Here is a 22,740-nt window from a genome sequence, read left to right on the forward strand (position 1 = left end):
ATTCATATATTTCTGAAGTCCCAGTCCTGCAATCAGATCTGCGTGGGAAAAGTTTTTTTTTTCTGCACTGATCACAGTGCAAGATTGAGGCCTGGGTGTGTGCATCTTCATAATGAAAAGCACAACTTGCTATGCAAGATTTCTAGCATATCATTACAAAATCAAAAAATGAGCCTATTCTGGTGGACAGAATTGCTCAGGCGTGTGAATTGTTTCAAGCAAAATCCTGACGATTTCCTAGCAACTGTTTGCACCCAATTAATATCCTGCCCCCACGTTTCCAAATTTCAAAACCAGTTTAAGAAAGCTGTGCGAGGGATGAGGGGACACCTAGATGGGGAACTTCGGAACAAATTTGTAGGACAGTTGGTGCTTGGTCCTGCCGTGAGTGCAGGTTCCATCCAGCTTTAGCAGACTATGACCAAGAGAACTGGGGAGATGTGCGGCGCCCTGCAGGTGATGGCATAATGACCATGCAGCACAAGCGGCGCTCGGCAATACAAACCCCGCTTGCTCTGCTGCCCCAGTGCGTGACTCCAGCTGGGAGTCACAACTGCAAGTGGCTTTCGGGAGGGCAGGCTGGGCAGCGGCTGTAGCCCCTGCCCCCCCGCCGGGAAAGCCTGGACCAGCGCTGGGGGCGGGTGGGAGGCCAGAGGAGGGGGGAGAGCGGAGCCCGGCTGGGGGCCGCTCTCCGGCGCCGCCCCGGCACAGCCCAGGCGGGAGGAGGGGCCTGGTTACGCATTGCGGCTGGGGAGAACCTGAGGCGGCCGCGAGAGGAGCTGCTGGCTGGCGCCGCGGCTGTCAGTGCGGTGGGGGCGGGAGCCAGGCCGGTCTGAGCAGGGGGCCGCTCGCTTCCCCGCCAGACCGAGAGCGCTTGAGGGGCGGGGGCACCTCCCGGCGCGGCCGCGGCGCCACCTTCTCCGCCTAAAATGGCTGGAGAGCGGAGGTGAGCGCGGCAGCCCCGCGCCCCGCCAGCCAGGCGGCGCTGGCCCGGAGAGGCGGGGACCGGCCCGGCTCCACCGCACGCGCGCACCATGTCGGCGGGGCAGGACGAGAGCTCGGTGCGGGTGGCGGTCAGGTGAGGGCGAGGCGGCGCCGGGCGCGAAGGGGCTCGGAGCCCCGGGGGCGGGGGGAGGCTCGGTGCATGAGGCGGGTCCCCAGGTGGGCTGGTTCCTGGAGCGGTGCGGGCAGGTGGCTGCGCCGCCTCCGGGGTCAGGCCTGTGGGGGAGGGGTGTTAGCGCCCCCCCCCATGGTGGCGCTCCAAGGGCAGAGGGCGCCCCTCGGCTCTCCGCCCCGCCCTCCCCGGCCTGTGAAATTTGGGGCTGCCCTAGGGATCGAGGGTCTCCCGCTTCAGCGGCAGGTTTCTGACGAGACACGGCGCTGGTTGCAGGTGTTGCAGGGGAGGCGGGTTATTTCCTGCAGATACAACGCGTTTAATCGCCGTATTGCTTCATGACCCGCGGGGCTCGGGTTGGGAAACGTGCGACTTTCTACTGCTGCTGTGACCTGACCTTCCGTCGGAGTGAATGAGTGCACTGGCGAAAACCCCGGCCCGCTGCGGGCAGGACCTGAGATCTCGGTGGAGGGAGTGAACGAATGTTAAGCAGGGTTACTGTACAAATACAAGAACAAATCTATATTTTCCAATAATCCTACTGCATGTACTGTCTGAACTACTTTCCAGTGAATGCATTGTCATAATACATGCAGGCAGTGTTGTGAATATACTGGGCTGGATACATTAGTCACACAGGAGCTGGGAGTAAAAGACAAGAGGATTCTAGTGATGGAAACTTGCAACATCACTGTACTACCTGAAAAATTAATGAAGTTTTTACCCTGAAACAAGTATCAGCTTAGTGGATTGGCTTTAGCAATCTCTTACTGAGTGTTTCCCAGGAATAGTTGAAAATTTAGAGTCTCACAAAATGTGAGACCATTTACTAATTCAGTATGATTTAAACATCTGCACACAAACCATGAATCTAATAATCCTGCAAATCCTTAGTTATGTGTGGTTCTTACTAATATTATCTCTCTGACTTCAGTGCTGTTATTTGCATCAGCATTGTGTGCAGGATTGGACTCTAAAAACTGTAATATTTTAGGATGGCAAAAGCATCAATCCTGGAAAGATTTCTGAACATCTTGAAGTTTATGTAGTTATGTTACTTCAAAAGGTTTCACAATGCTTCAATAAATTTTTAAGTTGCCTTGAGATATCTTTACACAGTCTTGTAAAAAGTGCCCTTTTTGTTTGGGAGTATGTAAACTGTCAATTGGGTTTCAATCCTATGAAATAATTATACTGAATGATGAAATGAATTCTTCATGCTGTATTATGCTAGAGCTGTAGTATAACGTATACAACTTTAAAAGTTCAAATTCCATCACTGGGGGATACTCAGATCTCCTACTATGCACCTAACTTTCATTAATTCATTCATTAATGATCAGGAGCCTAATCGTAAGATGCAAAGGCTGGATCCTAACTATCCCAACAGCACTGTTGCTAGCTGTTGATTGTAGATATGCATATGAGGGGCCTCTGGATGACTCTCTTATTCAATGCAGAGTCATCTATTATTCAATGCAGAGTCAATGCCCATAAACAATGAGAGGTGATGAATGCTGTGCTGTACCAGTGTTTCTCAAACTTTATAGCACTGCAATTTGAAGACAAAAATTACTACATCATTGTGGGAAAGGGGCCTAAACCCTGCCATCCTTGGGGAAGGTGGGGTATAGTGCTGAGGATCCAGGGCTTCAACCAAGGGCAGAGAGCTGAGGAGGGGACTGTAACCTGAGCCCTGCCACCCAGGGCTGAAGCTAGAAGCCTAAGCCTGCTGCCTAGCCCTGATCCCTTAGGCTTTGGTTTTAGTCCTGGATAGTTGTGGCTAAGACTTTAGCACCTGACTCCAGAAATTCTAATGCCAACACTGGCAACCCTCTTAAAAATGGGGCCATGACCAACTTGGGTTCCAACCACCATAGTCTTAAAATCAATATTTGAGTTACGATAGCATTTTCTGTTAAAAATTTCTTCCTGTTAATTTGAGCAAATTTGTTAAAATGACAAACAATGTTTTGCTTGAAAAACACTAAAAGAAAAAGTCCATTCTGTAATCAGGATGTTTCTATAAACAAAAGTAATTCGGAGATGTAAGTAAACAACTGCTTCACCTTTTAAAAGAAAGTCTTTCATGTTTTGTTTTCAGGAAGTATTTGTACTGCAGGATAGCACTTTTTTAATAAATAGTTTTTGTTGCCAGGTGCTAAATAAAGACTCTTATACCAATAGGTTTGTTTTGCGGATATTTGAAAAATAGGATAGAAAAATGTGTGTAGAATAGGCTAGTAAAAATGAATTATAAATAGGCAATTGAATTAAAGACTCTTGTGGCTTTCAGACAGACTTTAAATACTGCAATGTATATTCTCATAATATAATCAGCAAACATCTTAATCCCCAAATCTCAGTACAGTTTGATAATGAGTGATTACACCCATCTTCCTTTTATCCATGCCTCCCTTTGAGAATTAACTCTTCATGCACCAGATTTTTCTCTGTGTTCTTAAGATTTCTAAGAAAAGTGTTTTTGATCCCATTTTTTTGAAAATAGCTACAATGCCAATGATCCCACAGTTCACTATCCATTAATGGAGCTCATTAAGTTCTATTTCCAGCGTTTTGATAAAGGAGTGTTTCAGCTAATGACAGTACTTGCTCAAATTTACAGGGGCAGCATGTCTTCAGTGTGTTTCAGCTGACTTCAAGGAAGATCTGCATTGCTGCAGCAAATTGTAGAGTTGAAGCCTGAATTAGTTTTATGAATGTTTCCTTGACTCTTTGGTATGTCATATACCGTTTATATTCATAAATGGAACGAGATAGTACCGTTTATATTCATAAATGGGTAAGGTCTTTAAAGGGTACATCTGCATTGGAGCTGTTGCAGAAAAGAACATGCCCACCTTTTTTCTATAATCTTTGGATGTAATGTAAAGTGTTTAGGACATTTTTTCCAGACTACTGACGACATACATTGAGATATAACATGCTGTAGTTTGAAGGAAAATGATCCTTTCTTTCTAATTATCACAACCCTTAAGCTATCCTCTTGCACACTAATTGCTTCAGAGTTTTTGCATAATAATTGAGTAGTGAATGATGTACCAGATATTCCAGTTTCGTGAAGCAGGAGATTGGCAAGTATTTTGGCAGATAATCTTGTAATTAATGCTAAACTCTGCAATCCACAAAAATTCTTTCACTATTGTTAGCATCCACTGAAAGAGACTGATTTACAATTTTGATGATTATATGCAATTTTCACAAAGAGCTTTGCTTTTAGTCTTTGTGATCATTACTGTATACAATTGTCAGGCATGCTTGTTTTCAGTTAAAAATCAGAAAGTACCCATTATAATGATCATATGACGATTTTTAAAGTAAAAACTACCTTTTTGTTACTGTGGAACTATTGTAGTACATAGTACAGTTTTGAATGCCCTTAGTATGTAAGAAAATTAATCTGTGCTATTGTCTATGCAGAGTAAGCCATGAAATTCATAAAAATGTTTTAGTGTTGGAAGAAAGATTTGCCTAATATGGATTTCTCTAAGAAAGAGGAACTCAGATTTATTTTACAAATTATTGACAGCATGCATTGAAGCCAAAACTTAATTTTCCTTTTTTGCTCTGAGTGCCAGTGTCATCTAATCAAAGTGACATAACTAAATATTGTGTGACAATTAGTACCAAACATGGTACCTAGTTTTATTCAGTTTCAGAAATGCTGCTCAAACCTAGCAGGCTAAGAGTGGACAAATAGATAAATTTAGATCAGTGGTTCCCAATCTTTTTATTACTGGAGACCAGTAAACCCATTCACAAGCTTTTGGAGGACCGGTAACATTTATTTGCATATTCATTAAACAAATTATGAATATGCAAATAAATTGTGTTGTTGGCCCCACCTGTCCAGCAGATTGTTCCACCCCCGCTCCTGGCCCCAATCCTGTCTGCTTTATCGGCCGTGTCCGGTTCCCCTTGGTGCGTCTGGCACCAGGTGTTCTGCATCTGGTGTTCTGCATGCCCGTGGAGGCGGGCTCTCTCCAAGAGGGCCATGCCGCTGTGCTCGGCAGTGTGGGGTGGTGCTACCCCATCACACAAATTAATAGGATCGTGTGCAATAATTTTTCTAAGGACCAGCATTTTTTTTCTAAGGACCAGTACTGGGCTGCGGACCACACTTTGGGAAACGTTGATTTAGATAATTTGCATTTTTTGAACATTTATGAGTTACTAGAAAGTTTACCCAACATTGCTTGGATCATTAACTCTTATAAACTCTTGGTTTTCTTCATTTAAATCAATGGGCTGTGGGCAAGGGGTTCAGTATGCAGGCTGCCCTGCTGTGAGAGAACTATCCCATCCCATTGCAGCAGGTTGGGGCCAGGTGAGAAGCACCTTTTCATGGCCGCTGCAGCTCCAGCAGGCACAGCCAGGGATGGGGTGCATGTCCCCTCGCTGAAACAGGTCCAGGTTCATCTACCTTCTGCACTCCCCAGCCAGAGTGAGGAAGGAGTACAGTAAACATGTTTCTGTATGAATGGTGGGAGCTTTATAACCCCCCTGGCCTCCCTAAAGGGCACTTGGGTAGTGGGAGGCTCGGGCCTGGGGCAGTCCCCGTTAGGGAAGGGGAGTGGTGCGCTTCTAACCAGCTCCTTTCAACTGCCTTGTGATTTTATCTCTCTTTCTGATAAGCAGTCCCATTTTGGGCACATTCCATTTTCCAGGCACAACCAAACCCTTACCTTGCTTAAGTTATAAGAGGAAGCTGTCTATCAAGTTTGGTCCTAGCTCTTACAGTTTAAGAGGAGTTCTTGAACGAACTGACAGAGTCACTTGCAGACGAACTCTCTCAAATATGTAGTAGATTGATTAACACTGTTACTCAAGACTTTAGCTGGTATTTGATATCTTTTTTTAAAGTTAAATATCTTCAACATGCATTTTGCAACAAAGTACTGTTCTACTTTTCCAGAGGACTTATCTCTTCTTTTAGAGAGGAGCATTTCCTCCCTATATTTCTGTGCAGAGGATTTGCCAACACTTTTAATGCTGTTTCCTACCATTTTCTTTTCCTATTGCCATCATTTTTCTCCAATATCTTTTTTCTTCTCCCTTCAGCGCACATCCAGTTATCTTCACCATGCTTGATTTCATCACCCAAGTCCATCGCACTCACCTTTTTTCCCCTCTTCCACCTGGTCTATCTGTCTTTAGTATCTGTGGGGTTTACTGGGAGCTGTTTTCCTTCATTTCCTCTGGAGTTGCTCTTAGCCTCTCTTCTCTGCATTTCCTACTAAGAAGACAGTTGTTCATAGAGAAGAGAGAATTAATTCCCTTTGGATATGTCCACACAGCAAAGAATAAGTGACTCTTGACAACCCTGCAGGGTGGGAAGGTCCCAAGTCTCATGCTCCAGCTCAAGCTGGAAATCTGCATAACAAAGAAACAGTCCAATCCCAAGATGGCTGACACAGGCCAGCTCTGGGTTCCTTTTAGCTGAGTACACTCAATATTGGGCAATTGAATAGTTGAGTAACCACATGAGTTCTTATTAGTTACTCAACTGTAGTCTCTGGGGGTGAAGCCGGCAGCCAGTGCACTCCAACACCACTCCCGGGGAGCCCCCTGCCACCGCACACTGCTGTGTCTGTATCAGATGCAGCAGCATGGGGTGTCAGGAGGGAGCTGGTCTGTCAGTGGAGCCAGTTTAAATACTGGCTCCCTGTGCTGCCATCCTGCAGTACAGAGGCAGCAACACGGGGTGGTAGCAGTCCCTGTCCGCGAGGGGTCTGAGCTCTTCCAGACAGAGGCAGCTCCGCCTTCCATGGAGCAGCCTCTGTCGGCAGCTAACCTGGTCCCCAGTAGCAGCCACTGTACTTACACCTAAAGACAGAAATACACTCACCAATGTCAAGTTTTGGCAAGAAATACTTGAGGGAGGTGTGGGAGGTTAAAAAAAATGCATAAGAAGAAAATGCAACCTCTCAGATCATTTTTTCTTTCCTATTAGCTCTCCTGTGTTTCTCCACTTTCAAGAGAGCGTATTTAATTGCTTTTTTTTTTTTGCATCCAAGAGCAACATTTTAGTCCACAAACGCACAATACCATCTGCATCAAATGTTGCAGAATCTTTCTTTACCCTATGAAAGTTGAAAGTAATCATTTCTTGGGGGCATACTGAAATCTATGGTCATGCTTTCTAGGAAATAAACTTACTTTTCTCCACTGCTGTGAAATGAACATGAGCCCGTTCATTAACTGAAGGACAGGAAATAATAGTTTGACTGTAGCTTCAGAAATCGTAAAAGGAAAAAAAAAGTTGAATCTAATTTTTTATTTAATTTGCCCATTTAGTAGTGTCAGTTCCTTCATTTCTCTTGAATTGTATGTTACTTTAGGGGTGAGGTTTTAAAGTTCCCATGGAAGATAAGGGGAGTTTCATGACCCAAGTTCCTTTGAATAGCTCATCCTTCCTTAACACTGTTCTCTATGTATTTTTATTTTGACGAGTACAGGTTAATCCCCCTAATTTGGGACTCTCTGGTCCAGCAGGACCACGGATGTTCCCAGGCCGGAGAGCCTCAGTGGCTGGGAGTCAGACAGCAGGAGCGCTGGCTGCTGGGAGCCCTTGGGAGCCCAGTGGGGCTAGCAGCAGCCTAGTGAAGGGGGTGGCAGAAGAGCTGGAGCTGGGGCTGGGGTTGAGTGGCAGCCCAGCAGGGGAGATGTGGTCACGTGGCAGCCTGGCATGGGGGCTGTGTGAACTGGGAAGCCAGGGTCACCCAGCAGCCTGGCAGGGGGCCACACGCTGTTGAGCTGGAGCCAAAGCTGGAGCCATGCAGCAGCCTGGTAGAGCCGGATCTAGGGCCATGACAGTTTGGCAGGGGGACCAGACTGTGCCAGCCTGGCAGGTGGGGGTGGGGGGGAAGGGAAGGGGATGGGATGGGATGGCAGAGGAGCTCTACCGGTAGGCAGCCTGTATGGGGCCATTAGCATGGTGACCAGCCAGAGCCAAAAGCGGAGCCAGCAGCAGACTAGAAAGCTAGCAGCAGGGGACCTGCCTTGGTCTGGCAAATTCCCTCATTCGGGACTGGTCAGGTCCCAAGGATACAAGACCAGGGAGGTCCAACCTGTACAGGCAGTCCCCGGGTTACGTACAAGATAGGGACTGTAGGTTTGTTCTTAAGTTGAATTTGTATGTAAGTCGGAACTGGTACATATTGTAGGGGAAACTCTAGCCAAACGTTTCTCCAGAGCTCAGTTTTATTCTCCCACACCTCACTTCCCTCAGTCCTTTATTCTCAAGCTGAGGTGTCTGCTGAGAAAAGCCTCTCCACGTCTCCCTGGTCTGCTGGGGGTGGCTCTAGCTTCGTATCTCCCTGGTCTGCTGGGGGGAAGCAGCTAGTGCGGGGTTGCCTCACCCCATTTGTAAGTAGGGATCCGATGTAAGTCGGATCCATGTAACCTGGGGACTGCCTGTATTAGCATTTTTTATTTATTGCTCCTAATACGTCTTGCTAGCATACCATCCACTTCACTTCATGTTTTTGATTTTTTGCTCACCCCCTGCAAATTATTGAATAGTTGAATAGTAACTTCTGTTTGTGGCTGATTAAAACTTCTAAAATCATCTCCTCCGAAGAAGTGGGTTTTGCCCACAAAAGCTTATGATAATATATATATGTTAGTTTCTAAGGTTCTACAGGACTATTCATTGTCTTTTAAAGTTACAGACTCACACTGTTTACCCTTCTGAGACTTTAAAATTTCTCTAAACTTTTTGTTTTTATAAAAGCTGTCAGATTTTTTTTAGGGCCTCTACTTCCAGTTACACCAGTGAAACCCTTTTGAAGTCATTGTGTGACTGAAGGCAGAAGTGGGGCCTTAGCATTCAAGCAGGTTGCTATGGTGATAGCATTAAACAAGGGAATACTGTGTAAATGTAGGTCTTTAGAAGGGGCTTTTCAACATGTGAAGGAGTTTGGTAATGGGTGCGGGCAGGGCTTTTTAAATACTGTTTTCTAAAAGAGGTTTATGTGTTAGCCTATGGGTTTTTAAAAGGGCATGCAGATTTTTTCAGAATTATTGTTTTTAACAAGTTCTGTAATCTATTTAAAATTTTGTATCTGAAATGTTTCCCTACTGAGGGTCAAAGGCTGACCCAGTTTGCCATCTCACAAGGCTGTAAATGCTGCCAAGCTGCTGCAGTTCTACGTGGGTGGTGTGAACAGGTGTAGTCCATAGAAAGGCCATTCGTAGTGCGCAAAGCCCTCTGTACTGCAAAGATTGCTCTGTGATGGCCCTTTCTGCTGTAACATGATTAGGGCTGCTGGTGAAGAGTCAAAGAGCAGGGCGGAGATACAGCTTGTGGTTGTAGGTCCATGTGGATATAAACACCATCCACTAAAGTCATGTTTAGCCTAGAAAAATAAGTCATGTTCTCACACTACAGGTTGGACCTCCCTGGTCCGACACACTTGGGACATTTCTGGCCCCTTGCTACTGTTCTCTCCCCATCCCCCAAAAAAACCCCTTCCACCATGCTTTCTGGCTCCCCCCTTGCAGCCCAGCTGAGCTTCGCTCCAGCTCCCGGGCTCCCACCCTCCTGCAGCATGTCAGTACTCTCTGATCCTGAAACATCCATGGTCATGCTGGTCCAGTGATGTTGTTGGACCAGAAATCCAGGATTTTAGAGGTGCACCTGTAGGACTAACCACAACCAGCTAACACATTTCAGCTGACAACAGTTTTCAATAGGACTTTGCACCTGGTTTAGACAGAGCTCATCACTTTTCTAAATGTTATCTGGGGTGATGGTCATCCCCAGGAGAAGCTGAGGGTTAATCATAACCAGCTGATATGTTTTAAAAACACCTCTTTTCTAGTCCAAAGTAGGGATGTTAATATCGGTTAATTGAATAGTTGAGTAACCTCAAGAATTTTTATTGGTAACTCGACTATTCTATAGTCCCTGGGGGTGGGGCCAGCAGCCAGTGGTAGCCATGTGGTACCATTTTGAAATGCCATGTGAAGCCTGACACCGGGCTCCCCACGACATTTCAAAGCAGCAGCACCGCATGGAGCCAGCTGGGGATTCTGAATTCCCAGCTGATCCTGGGCTCCATGAGATGCTGCCTTCTTTAATCGCCACAGGGAGCACAGGGCCAGTGGGGACTACTTGAGTTCCCCACTGGCTCTGTGCTCTTCGCAGTACTTTTGCCTTTGAAGTGTAGCAACAGCTCTGCAGAGGCTTATCGACTAACTGAATAGTTGATGCTAATTGATTGATTCTTTGATTAGCCAGTTATTCTAAATTTAACATCCCCACTGGCCATCCTGTTAAAAACAATTTACTGGTGAAGCAGTGGGGAAGAGGAGGGAGGGAAATGTGTGTAGTCTATAGCATTAACTTATTAGCTTTTGCCTATTGGTTAATTGACTACACTATTACATCCCTTAGTCCAAACATGAGCTTGAGTTTTGGAAGTGACGAAGTTATACAGCCATGTCACAGCCTGCACGTGGATTGAGGTGAAGGATTTCCCTCCACAGTCTATAAAATCATGACCGGTTTGGAGAAAGTAAATAAGGAAAATTATATACTCGTTCCCATCACATAAGAACCAGGGGTCACCAAATGAAATTAATAGGTAGCAGATTTAAAACAAACAAACATACGGAAGTATTTCACGCAACACACAGTGAACCTGTGGAACTCCTTGCCAGAGGATGTTATGGGGGCCAGGATTTAACAGGGTTCAAAGAGAGCTGCATCAATTCTTGGAGGATAGGTCCATCAATAGCTATTAGCCAGGATGAGTAGCAACGGTGTCTCTAGCCTCCGTTTTTCTGAAGCAGGGAATAGGCGACAAGGCTGGGATCACGATGATTACCTGTTCTATTCACTCCCTCTGTGAGCACCTAGCATTGGCCATTGTCGGAAGACAGGATACTAGGCTAAATGGACCTTTGATCTGACCAAGTATGGCCATTTTTATGGGCAATTTGCGGATGGTAGGGAGGAGAGAGGAATTACTGTGTTTGCCCCCATAGTAGTTCTTTACCATTATGCATACTTTCATTGTTGAATTTTTAGGCTGTTGAAATGATTATAGTTGTGGATTACTTTGTTTTAAGAAAACAAAGTATTTATACATTTTTCTGTCTGACTTTTTTTTAAAAAGGAAAAGCCTGCAAGAACTGTATTCAGTTCACAAACAGATTTAAAAAAAATATGAGAAACTTTGAGCCTGCCAACTTTGTCTGTATTACCATTAAGCTTCCTTAGTTCTCCAAACCCATTGAACAGTGACCGGTGTCTTGTGACTCTCCCATCTGCAGATCCAGGTGACAACAATTTGTCCTCCCCCCTTTCCTTGTTAATGCAATGGTCCTTTCAATCAGACAGCGGTAATTTTTTGAAAAATGTGTTTTTTTTCCACATATTAGGGTGAATAGGTTTTGCTATTGCTGGGACAGCATTTATAAAAAAAATATTCTGCAACATACTAGATTCTGTACTATGGTAGCCCAACATGTATTAACAGAAGGAACCATGTTGTTTGATTTTCAAAATATTAATGGGATAGTGTGTTACATTTGGCACCTTATCTGAGTTTTGATGCAATACCATATATAATATTGATACAGGCAATCTTTTAGTCCTGCTGCAGTAGTATATTTACTGTCTTTTGGAAAACCATAGTTCAGATCTAATACTGTTAGGTTATATAGTTAAAACTAAAAATTGTAAAAAATAAAATTAAAAAGCTTGTATTTCTCTTAAAGTTAATCTCTGGTACCATCTGTCATAGAATTGTATTGAGGTATGTAACTTATTCTTCTTCAGGTAGTGTCCCCGTGGGTGCTCCACTCTAGGCGTTGGGCTCGTCCTGGCGCCGCAGGTCTGAGATTCATCAGCTGTAGTTCAGCCGGACTGCTCATGTGCGTCGTCATCGCAGTGTGCCCTTCGCACCGTTTGAGTCTGCGCATGGTCCGGCTCCCGCCAGTTCCTTCTAACCGTTCACGGTCGCAGGCAGAATGAACTCCTTCTCAGTCTCACTAGAATTATCTTTAAATCTGTAAATAATTAGTTCAAAGTTAGTCTTTAGTCATAATTTTAGTCGTTACCTTACTGTTACTCTTATAGTTCGATTATAAAAAATTTCTTGTTGTTTCTTCTAATTAGTTAATATATAGTTATGTATAGCATTAGATTCAAGTTTCAGTTTTAGTTAACTTAGTCGAAATTCCGGGATCTGCCGGTTTCAAAAACTGTGCCACATGCCGTGATGAAATGCTGGCATGAGACGGACATGCGAGCTGTATTAAGTGCCTGGGCGAGGGACATATCTTTCAGAAATGCTCGCACTGTTCAAAACTAATGGCACGTGCGAGACACGACCGTGCAATGCGCTTGAAAATGCTCCTGTTCAGTTAGGCACTACAGCCCACTGAAAGCGAGCCCTCCAGACCTCCGGTGCCCCAGGAAGGACATCAGCAAGCGATAAGTCATTTCCTCTGCTCGTGTAAGTGCAGGTGATAAGCCGGGGACGTCTGGATCATCTGTCAGCTGCCACGCTCATAAGCATAAGACAAGCTGTATCATCTTAGAGCCGAGTCCAACCTTACATAGGGAATCGGCATTGGTCACAGTCTCAAGAGCTGACTCAGCACCCACGCCGAGAAAGCAAAGCTCGATGGCACTGGTGAGGTCGGCACCAAGGGTACACCAGGCGCCGGTATCGGTTACGGCACCGACACCAACACTGATAAGATCAACTCTGAGTCCGTCAGCACCGAGTGCTCAGGCACCACCCACAGCACCGCCCATGAGCCCTTCAGACACCTCGAGCTTGGCACCAAGTCCACTGGCACCGAGCCGAACGGCACAGACTCAGACGGCATCGGCCTCACGCGATGCACTAGCACCGCAGACACCAGTGTCCCCCACATATTTGGTTCCTGCATTTGCGCAAGACACATCTCGTAATACGTTTACATAGCAGTGTCAGATTACCAACACCGCCTCAACCATCTACAAGACTGCCAACTCCCTCAGGAGATGCACCTGCTCCAGTACGTCAACTGGAGGTGCAACAGACATCTACTTCAGAGCACACCCAAGTTCAGGCGGAGTCTCTGACTGACCAGTCTTCTTCCTCCTTGGATGATGCAGTCTTCCCTGGGGATTCTTCCCCGATATATGATATTAGGCAATTTCATGACCTCTTTAAAAGGGTAGTGGAGTCACAAGAGGTACAACTGGGCAAAGTACAACAGAAGCAACACCGGCTTCTGAAGAATCTTCAACTGTCACAGAAGAATAGAATGGCGTTGCCGATAGATGATGAAATTCTGGAAATTGCAAATGACATTTGTCAGACAGCAGCTACCTCCCAAGAAACACATAAGAGGGTGGACAAGAAATAATTTGTTCCCTCTAAAGGGAAGGAATTTTTATTCACACACACTCAACCGAATTCGTTGGTGGTCGACGCTGCCCAACAAAGAGCTAAAACCCCACAGTACAAAAATGCTTCCTCTGATAAAGATGCGAAACGTTTAGACCTCTTCGGAAGGATGGTTTACTCTTCTGCTACACTGACTTTGTGGATGGCAAATTATGCTGCTCTCCTTTCCAATCACAACTTTGATAATTATTCAAAGTTGGTGACGCTGCTAGAACACCTGCCAGGGGACAAATGTCAAATATTAAAATCAGTGGTTCATGAGGGCTATACTGCCTCAGAGGCTGCTTTACAAATATCATTAGACATCGCTGACACAGCAGCTCACACCACAGCAACATCTGTGGTAAAGCGAAGATCATCTGGCTCCAGATGGCGTCGGTGCCTAGAGAACTGCAGGCAAAAGTAGAGGACTTGCCATTTGACAGAGTCTGTTGGCTGAGAATACCGACCAAGTCCTACACTCAGGCAAGGACTCCAGGACAACTCTGAGGACGCTCGGTATGTACACACCAACATACCACCGTAAACGCTATACGCCTTATTACAGGCAATGACCGTTTTCATACACCATAGCTAGATACAGGCAATATGAGCCCCAACAATGGGGAAACCGTGCCAGCAGAAACGACGTCTGCAGATGAGTAGGGCGCCTCACCCTCACAACAACAGGCAGCCAGTTTGATGGTATGGTCAAGGGGCTGAAGACCATTCTCCTAAAATCTGAACCAGAATTGCAGAAGCTTTTTCACCATCGTTTATGACCGTTTCAACAAAGGTGGTTCACCATCAGCACTGATGGTTGCGTCCAAGAGCTAATAACGTCAGGCTCCTCCATACTGCTTCTTTCTCTTCCCCCTACTTCTCGCTCACTCCCATCCCTCTTCAGGGATCCATCTCACAATGCTCTCCTAATGCAGGAGGCTCTACATCCCATAAACATCAGGGCAGTGGAGAAAGTGCCCGAACAATTTCAAGGCAAAGGGTTTTATTCTCCGTACTTTCTCACTGAGGAAAAAATCAGGGGATGTAGACTGATCCTGGACCTTCGACAGCTCAATCGATATCTATGGACACACAGGTTCAAGATGGTGACAATAGCTTCCATCATTCCAGCCCTGAATATGGGAGATTGGTTTACATCTCTCCATTTACAGGATGCTTATTTCCACATGACGATACATCCTGCGCACAAACGCTTCCTCAGATTTGTCATAGCCACACAGTACTTCCAATACAGAGTCCTTCCGTTCGGCCTATCATCTGCACCCAGGGTCTTCTCCAAGACACTATCGGTAGTCGCCACATATCTGCATCATCACGGTATCATGATATTTCCATACTTGGACGATTGTACCCAAGGTACCCAATTACAGCCAGGCATTAAGGGCCACCAACATCACAAGGGACTTATTCGCAGCCCTAGACCTCGTAGTCAATATCCAGAAGTCCTCTTTCACGCCCCAAAGGTGTCTCGAGTTCATTGGGGCATGACTTGACTCTACTACAGCCAAGGCCTATCTTCCTGTGGCCAGATTTCACAAGATACAAGACCTCATTCTTACGATCTCTATCAGCCCCACAGTCTCCATACTCATCTGCTTGCAACTCATGGGGCAGATGGTGGCCACAACTTACGTGGTAGAAGATGCGAGGCTCCATCTCAGATGCCTACAGCACTGGGTAGCTTCAAACTACCTCCTGGGCAATCAGGTTGTTCACAGGCTAGTGACGGTGCTCCTGATCGTGCGACACTCCCTGGCACGGTGGACTTCCTCCACCAACATGCTTACGGGCATTCTCTTCCACTGTCCACAACCGACCATACAAATTATGACAGACGTGTCTTTTGGGGTGGGGAGTTCATTGCGCAGGAGAACATGCACAAGGACAATGGACCGCGACAGAAGCGCTTCAGCATATCAATCTTCTGGAGCTCAGGGCAGTGTTCAATGCCTGCAAAGCAGTCTTACCCACAGTTTGCAGCCATACGATCCAACTCCTTACCGACAACACGACCAGTTTACTATATCAACTGTCAAGGTGGAGCCAGGTTGAAATCCCTTTGTGCAGAAGCCACACGGCTGTGGAACTGGTATGTTCGCCAAGGCATCAGCATCATCAATACATACTTACCAGGGAAGGACAATACCATCGCCGACACCCTTAGCCGGCACTTCTTTTCCCAGCAAGAGTGGGAGCTCAGCTGCGACGTAACGCTCTTTCTTTTCCAATGATGGGGGTACCTCACTATAGACTTTTTCGCAACACACCTCAATGCAAAGTGTCTGAAATACTGCTCCAGAGCAGGACTGGGACCGAAGTCCCTTGGGGACACATTCCTACTGGATTGGAGTCGCTGCCTACTCTACGCCTTTCTGCCAATTCCACTTCTTCCAAAAGTACTGGAGAAGATAGCCATGGACAGGGCCACAGTCATACTTATAGCCCCATTTTGGCCCAGGCAGACTTGGCTTCAACTTCTTACACAAATGTCCCTACAGCCTCCATACCACTTGCCAGAACGACCCAACCTGCTGATGCAATGAGGACGCTCCATGATACACCCCCAAATTGATCGACTACACCTATCAGTGTGGCTCCTAGCTTGTTCCACTGAGTGGAAGTCATCTCAAGAGGTGAAATATGTTAATGCACAGTAGATGCGAATCCACACGAACGACTTACCTTTATAAGTGGCGTCGCTTTTATTCTTGGTGCACGGCCAATAGTCCATCCCTATCCATCATATCCTGGACTATGTACTGCTCCTCTAGCAGTCGGGACTGGCGTTATCTTTCATCAGGGTTCATCTCTCGGTGATCTCTGCCTTCAGACAACCTATAGAAGGTTGTTCAATATTCACTTACCCCATGACCAAACAATTCTTAAAAGGCCTTGCGAATCTATACCCTCTGCACAGAAAAACTCCTGTGCTGTGGGACTTGCAGTTGGTTTTGGACACTGTAACAAACCCACCGTTTGAACCCCTAGCCACCTGTGACATGGCCACACTCACGATGAAAGTCGTCTTTCTTCTAGCTATTACTTCAGCATGGCGAGTGGGTGAGCTGGCCACTCTCTCGGCTGCCCCCACCTTACACTTTGTTTACCAATCAGGGAGTAATAATCGTAGTATTACGATTCCACCCTAAGTTCTTACCAAAAGGGAGATCGGAATTCCATGTCAGCGAGCCCATGTTACTTCCAACCTTCTATCCCAAACCATATACTTCCGGCCATGAAGCCCAGTTACATACTTTAGACATTTGTAGAGTGTTGGCTTTCTACTTGAGAGAACACTCCCCTTCTGACAGTCACAATGTCTGCTACTATGCACAGACAGACGAACCAAGGGACGTATCTCTAAACTAATTTTTAAATGCAACGCATGATGTTATTTAATACGCAATAAACCAATACCTACCTCGACGAAAACTCACTCCACTAGGGTGACGGCCGCATCGATGGCCTTCTCCGAAGGCGTCCCACTGCAAGATACCCACCGCACGGCAACCTGGTCTTCGGACATAGCATTTGTGAAACATTATGTGATTGATGTTATCATTTGAGATTCAGCACTGGCCCCTGCAGTGCTCTCCTCAGCATAGACGTCTTAGCTCCAATCCACCGCCGTAGACCAGGTGGCTGCTCTGTACTCACCTAAAGTAGAGCACCCATGGGGACACTACCTAAAGAGGAAGTTACTCACCTTGTGCAGTAACAACTGTTCTTCGAGGTGTTCCCCCTCCCCCCATGGGTGCTCCACGACCTGCCCTCCTTCCCGCTTCGGAGTCTGTTCTTTACGTCTTTCAGGGTGATCCGATTAGGAGGAACTGGCGGGAGCCGGACCGCACACAGACTCAGAAACAGCACGAAGGGCATGCAACGCTCCGCGCATGTGTGGTCCAGCTGAACCACGGCTGATGAATTTCCGACCTGCGGTGCCAGGATGAGCCTAACACCTAGAGTGGAGCACCAACGGGGGGACACACCTCAAAGAACAGTCGTTACTGCACAGGATGAGTAACTTCTTCATGTCTAAAGAATTATGTGAGTATAATTAGTTTTCAAAAATGGATTCATTTATATTAAAAAGAGTTATGCCTGTTGCTGTGATAAAATCAATGAACCCACTAGTCCTTAGTTTTAGATCATATGCTAAGCACAAGCAGGCTCAGGAATACATTTTACCTATTGCATAATTTCTTTTTGTATGTACTTTTAAGAGGTGGAGGAAGAGGGACAAGCACCTTACTGTGATTGGGTGCTATCTATGGGGTTGTTTGACATACAGTAAAGCAGTGGTTCAGAAAGTCAATGCTTTTGTTCTTGAGGGATGAAAAATGGAGGAGGAGAAGGTGAAGTGAAGAGAGAAATAACATTTATACTTTTCTTTTTAAAAGACATGAAACAAATAAATATTGTGAATAAATCTCATTACATTCATTATTACCTTCCCATTAAGCAACAAGAAAGAGTGGTGTGATTGCTTCTCTTGAAACTTCCTTGTGACCCTCTCCCCCAACAGTTGTGACCCCAGCATCTGAAGCTAAGAATCTCTTTTTTAGAATGTTGTTACAGGCTATCTGCAGATATAGTCAGGCATCACTCAGGATGTGCTCAGTTGACATATTTTTTATTATCCTTACAACTGTAAGAGTTGAAAACATAACTTTTTAAAAAAAGAAGAAAGAAAGAAAGAAAGAAGGGAAGGGTGAGAGTAGTTACATAAACTGAGCTAAAGGCCCTGTTGCAACTCTTTTCTTTTTTTTCTAGTGCTTCTTCCATGTATCCTGGTTCCTTGTAATTTCTTGCTTTATTGTTGCTAAATTACGTTGCAAACTCCTGTGGGACAAGATGTGGCTGTAGCGTGCCAGAAACTCCTGTGGCACTGTATAAATAATAAATAATACACTATCAAAAGAAAAAAACAATTATCTTAAAACCTCTGATAATTAGTTGTTGGCTGCTAACAAAATATGAGCCCTGTGGTAATTTCTGTTTAAAAATTAGTTACGGGAGCAGACATAAATAAAACTTTCTGGTTCATATGTGTGTAATTGCTTTGCCCAAATCCTGCGCCTGTGGTGCACGTGAAGTATCAGATTAGATTTTTTTCCATGATGAGCCACATTTCTCATCTCTGATTTGCTTCAGTTTTAATGGAATTTAAAGCTCTTAATTGTTTATTTAAACCAGGGTTGGGGAACCTAAGGCCCTGGGGCCAGATAAAGCCCCTGGCTTGCCTGGATCCAGCCCCTGAGGTTGGGACTCCCCCCTGCATAGGAGAGCCCACAGCGCTGAGGACTGTTTGTTTTTGTTTTGTTTTGTTTCTCATTTGTGTGTAGCTCCTGACTGCCTGACTGATTTTTTTCTGTAGGTCAGTGGCCTCTGACCCAAAAAAGTTCCTGATTTAAACTGTATTTGGAAGACTTAATTCTAGGCCTTGATTCTGGAATGTAGTGCATGTAGCTGAACCTCTGTCATTTTGCTTCTAAGGAGGCTTTGTCCATTTACCTCACTTTGCAAGATTAGGGCTTTTTATTGGCAACGTGGAAGAATCACTGAAATAGTCTTTTTCAAGTAAATGTTAGTCATTGCGATAAATGAAACTGTGTTTTTGGTACATTCTGAAGAAGTTTTTTTTTAATGAACATAATAGTTGAAGCATTTGGAAGTTTAGAAAATCTCCAAGGAAAATAAAACCTTTCTTGTATCTTTTGGAGGGGCTAGGAAGGAAGATATCTGTTAATATGTGTATGTTTTAGACATGAGACAAGGGAGAAAGATTTGCATTAAACATGCTGTGGGGAAAAAAGTGGGTCACAGGGCACGACACCTGTCTAATCCATGCAGTATAGGTACATTTCTGTCTGATTTAATCAGTCAACACATTACTCATGAACAATTGAATTGCCGTTTTGACCTTCATTAGCTTACTGTGAATTCAGCAGAAGTGGATTGGTATTCAGTGAGCTCTAAAAATTACAGCTGAGTTAAGACTAAAGTAGTATTGACGAATAAATTGTTGGTGTTTAATTATGATGGTATATAAAAATGCTTTTTAAAAACTGGTCCAAAAATGTTGTATTCATGTTGGGTTGGAAGTGATCTACACTATCTATACTCCCAGTATTAACTCTGTGTTTCAAATTATAATCATGAATACATTTTCCCATTAATGAACAGTTGGGCTTCTCACTGATCTTTAAATGTTGACAATGATAAGCTTCATTCAGACCATTCCTTGCAGGGTTAGGAAACTCTTGACTCCGAGGCTTCAGTCTTTGCTCTTCATTTTCAAATCTAGAGACTGAAAGTGATAACATTATTCATCTCAGCTGACATAGTTGTTGAATGGTTAGAGGTAGCTGGTAGCTTGGATTTTGTAGCTCAATTTTGACCAATGTCTTGGACAGCAAAAGTTGTGGGCCTGAAGCAGAAATTACTAAAGGTATGTTGTATGGCCTGTGTGCAGGAACTTGCACCAGGTGAACATAACGATCCTATCTGTCTCAATCTGTGAATTTAGATGCTTTGACTAACTAGTCAACATCAGTTATCCATTGTTTGAACTGAACCTCAGTCAACTTTTTGTCATCCGTGCTCTTACATTGACTAGACCAGGTCTGGACAAAATATGGCCCATGAGCCATATCCAGTCTGCCAAACCATTGGATCCAGCCCATGGATAATGCAGGGAACCCCAGGCAGGCTTCTCGCCTGCCTTGTCCCATGCACATACAACTCAAAAATGCTGCTTTTTCTTTAAAAACTGAGAGTCCAGAGGGGAGGGTGGAAAGCTTTAGGAGCTGCTACCGCCCCCAGCACAATCCCATTGGCCAGTTTCTGGCCAGAAACTGGCCAGTAGGAGTTACCTGTTTCAATAACAGGCAGCCACGAAGCACAAGGGGCCCAGAGCACATGGCTGCAGCCTGTGCAGGGCAGGCAGGGAGGCTGATTCAGGAACAGCTGCTGGCTAGTAAGTCTCCTGACCAGATCCTGCATCTGGTACCCCAGCCCCCCTTTCCCCAATCCTCTGCCCCCCACTCCTGCCCCCTACTCCACATACCCACATTTTCTGCCCTCCAGTACCCATATCCCCTCTGGCACCCGAATCCCCTGCCCCAGATCACAGTTCTGTCCTAGCTCACAACCCAAATCCCCGCACCTAGTTCTATACCCCAGTTCTCTGCCCTAGGTCACCAGCCAACCCCCGGAACTGCAGTCCATTGTCCCAGATCACAACTGTCTCCTTCACCCAATCTCCCTCCCTTACCACAAGCTCCGTTCTGCACCCAACCTTCATCCCAGACTCTGTACCTCCTCCATTAATATCATGGAAGAGTGCGGCCATCAACCACTTTCCAAATTCTTGGAGTGGCCCCCATAAAAATTATTGCCCACCCTGGACTAGACTCTGTGAAACACTGCCTGTGTTTAATGAATATGGAGAATTAGCACTTCCCATTTCAAATTCAGAATTTTAACATTCGGAATTAGGGATGTTAAATATCAGTTAATTGAATAGTTGATTAACCTCATGAATTCTTCATCGGTTACTGTACTATTCTATAGTCCCCGGGGGTAGGGCTAGCAGCCAGTGCACTCTGGCTCCACTCCTGAGAAGCCCTTTCCTACTCCATGTTGCTGTCTTTGTATCAGAGGCAGCAGAGCAGAGTGCCAGGCAGGAGCTAGTCTGCGAGGGGAGCCAGTTTAATAACCAGCTCCCCTGGTGGATTGGCTGCCTGCCACCCCACATTGCTGCCTCTGATTCAGAGGCAGCAGCGCAAGATGGCAGCAGCCCCTGTCTGGGGGTGGGGAGGGGCCTGAGTTCCCAGATCCAGCCCAAGCCGGAACTGAGCTGGGCTGCCTGCACTTTAAATGCACTTTAATGCACTCCTAATGCACTTTAAATGCAGAGCCGCAGCAGGGGTAGATCCCAAACCCATTGCACGCTGGGACTGAGCCAGTCTGCTGGTCAACCTGCTAAAAAATTTATTGGCAAGGGGAAGGGAAATGCATGTAGTTTATAGCATTAACCTGTAAGCTTTTGCTTATCAGTTAATCATTTAATCGACTACTGTTACATCCCTGTTCAGAATAGTAAGGTGCGCAGGTATATCAATGAGTTTTCAGTCTGCTTGCAGCTTAGGAGATGGAACTCTTTGTGAAAAGTTTTGTTCTGCCTACAAAGTGATAGAAGGGGTGGAAAAACTTTCCTGGTGCAGAGCTATATCTTTGAATGTAAATGAGCTCTGAAAAACCTGCCTTATAGCAAGAGATTTATGGAGCTCATTCTGTATGGCCTATCAGAGAGAAGGTTATGATGTGACAAACTCTACTCTAGCAGACAAAGGCATAACAAGATCCAGTGGTTGGAAGTTAAAGCTAGATAGGATGATTATAGATCAGACAGGACGTTTATAATATATGATGCTGTCCTGGGGGCATAGCAAGCTCGCACACATCCCTGATAAGGCCTAGAGAGAAAAGGCACAGCAGCAGTTTCCTAAACTGCAAGCCATCTGGAATTACCTGAAAGCCCTGACACCTTCCATGTCTAACAGATACATTGTAATTGTAGCAAACATTAGTCTGTCATGATGTATCTGAACAAACAAGGGGTAAACAGGTTATCAAAATGAAACTTACATCCTATGGAAATGGGCAGACCTACATCAGACCTACATCTGTGCAATGTACATCAAAGGGAAAAGCGAACTGACCTTGGATAGCTGAGGAGGTAGAGAAGATTGGCTAGAATAGGGCCTATATCCATAGAGAAAAGTTGACAAGATGGCACTGGAACTCAGGCATTTTTGTCTAAACAATTTTAGACTGTTTCGTTTCCCAATGACTAACAGCCATGTTTAACTCTGTTATATTATAATGTTCAGGCTTACTGCTTAATATCATCATAAGAATCAGGAAATTACTGCTGAATAACAGCTCACCAATCAGACATATACAGGGCATGAAATATTGTTATTGGGTTTGCTTGTTTGTTTTAAACCTTATAAAAACCTATATTTGCTTTTTCCTGGCTATTTTGCCTTCAGGTGTGTTTCATGGTAGAGGTGATGTTGCTGCCAAAGAGACATTTGCACAAATCCCTCCTCACCTCACCTCTTTGCCAGAAGTTGACTACATTTGCTAATCACCTGTTGACTACATTTTTCCTCTTGCTAT

General features: G+C 45.2%; 1 protein-coding gene across 14 annotated transcripts in view; it reads left to right on the top strand.

The window, feature by feature from the left end:
• The first annotated feature begins 739 nt into the window (after window positions 1-739).
• Window positions 740-22,740, top strand: part of KIF21A (kinesin family member 21A) — a 150,471-nt gene continuing 128,470 nt past the window's right edge. For 7 of the 14 annotated variants that reach the window (XM_075927460.2, XM_075927474.2, XM_075927496.2 and 4 more), the window contains exon 1: window positions 740-1,078. In XM_075927460.2, the coding sequence (XP_075783575.1) occupies window positions 1,035-1,078 (44 nt within the window). In that variant the 5' untranslated portion in view covers window positions 740-1,034. Of the gene's footprint in view, window positions 1,079-3,765; window positions 3,854-22,740 lie in introns of those variants that run through there. The other 7 variants (XM_089778659.1, XM_075927532.2, XM_089778660.1 and 4 more) reach the window with 2 other exon arrangements.

The sequence above is a fragment of the Pelodiscus sinensis genome, chromosome 1 (genome assembly GCF_052426305.1).
Source record: "Pelodiscus sinensis isolate ZL-2025 chromosome 1, ASM5242630v1, whole genome shotgun sequence".
NCBI lineage: Eukaryota > Metazoa > Chordata > Testudines > Trionychidae > Pelodiscus > Pelodiscus sinensis.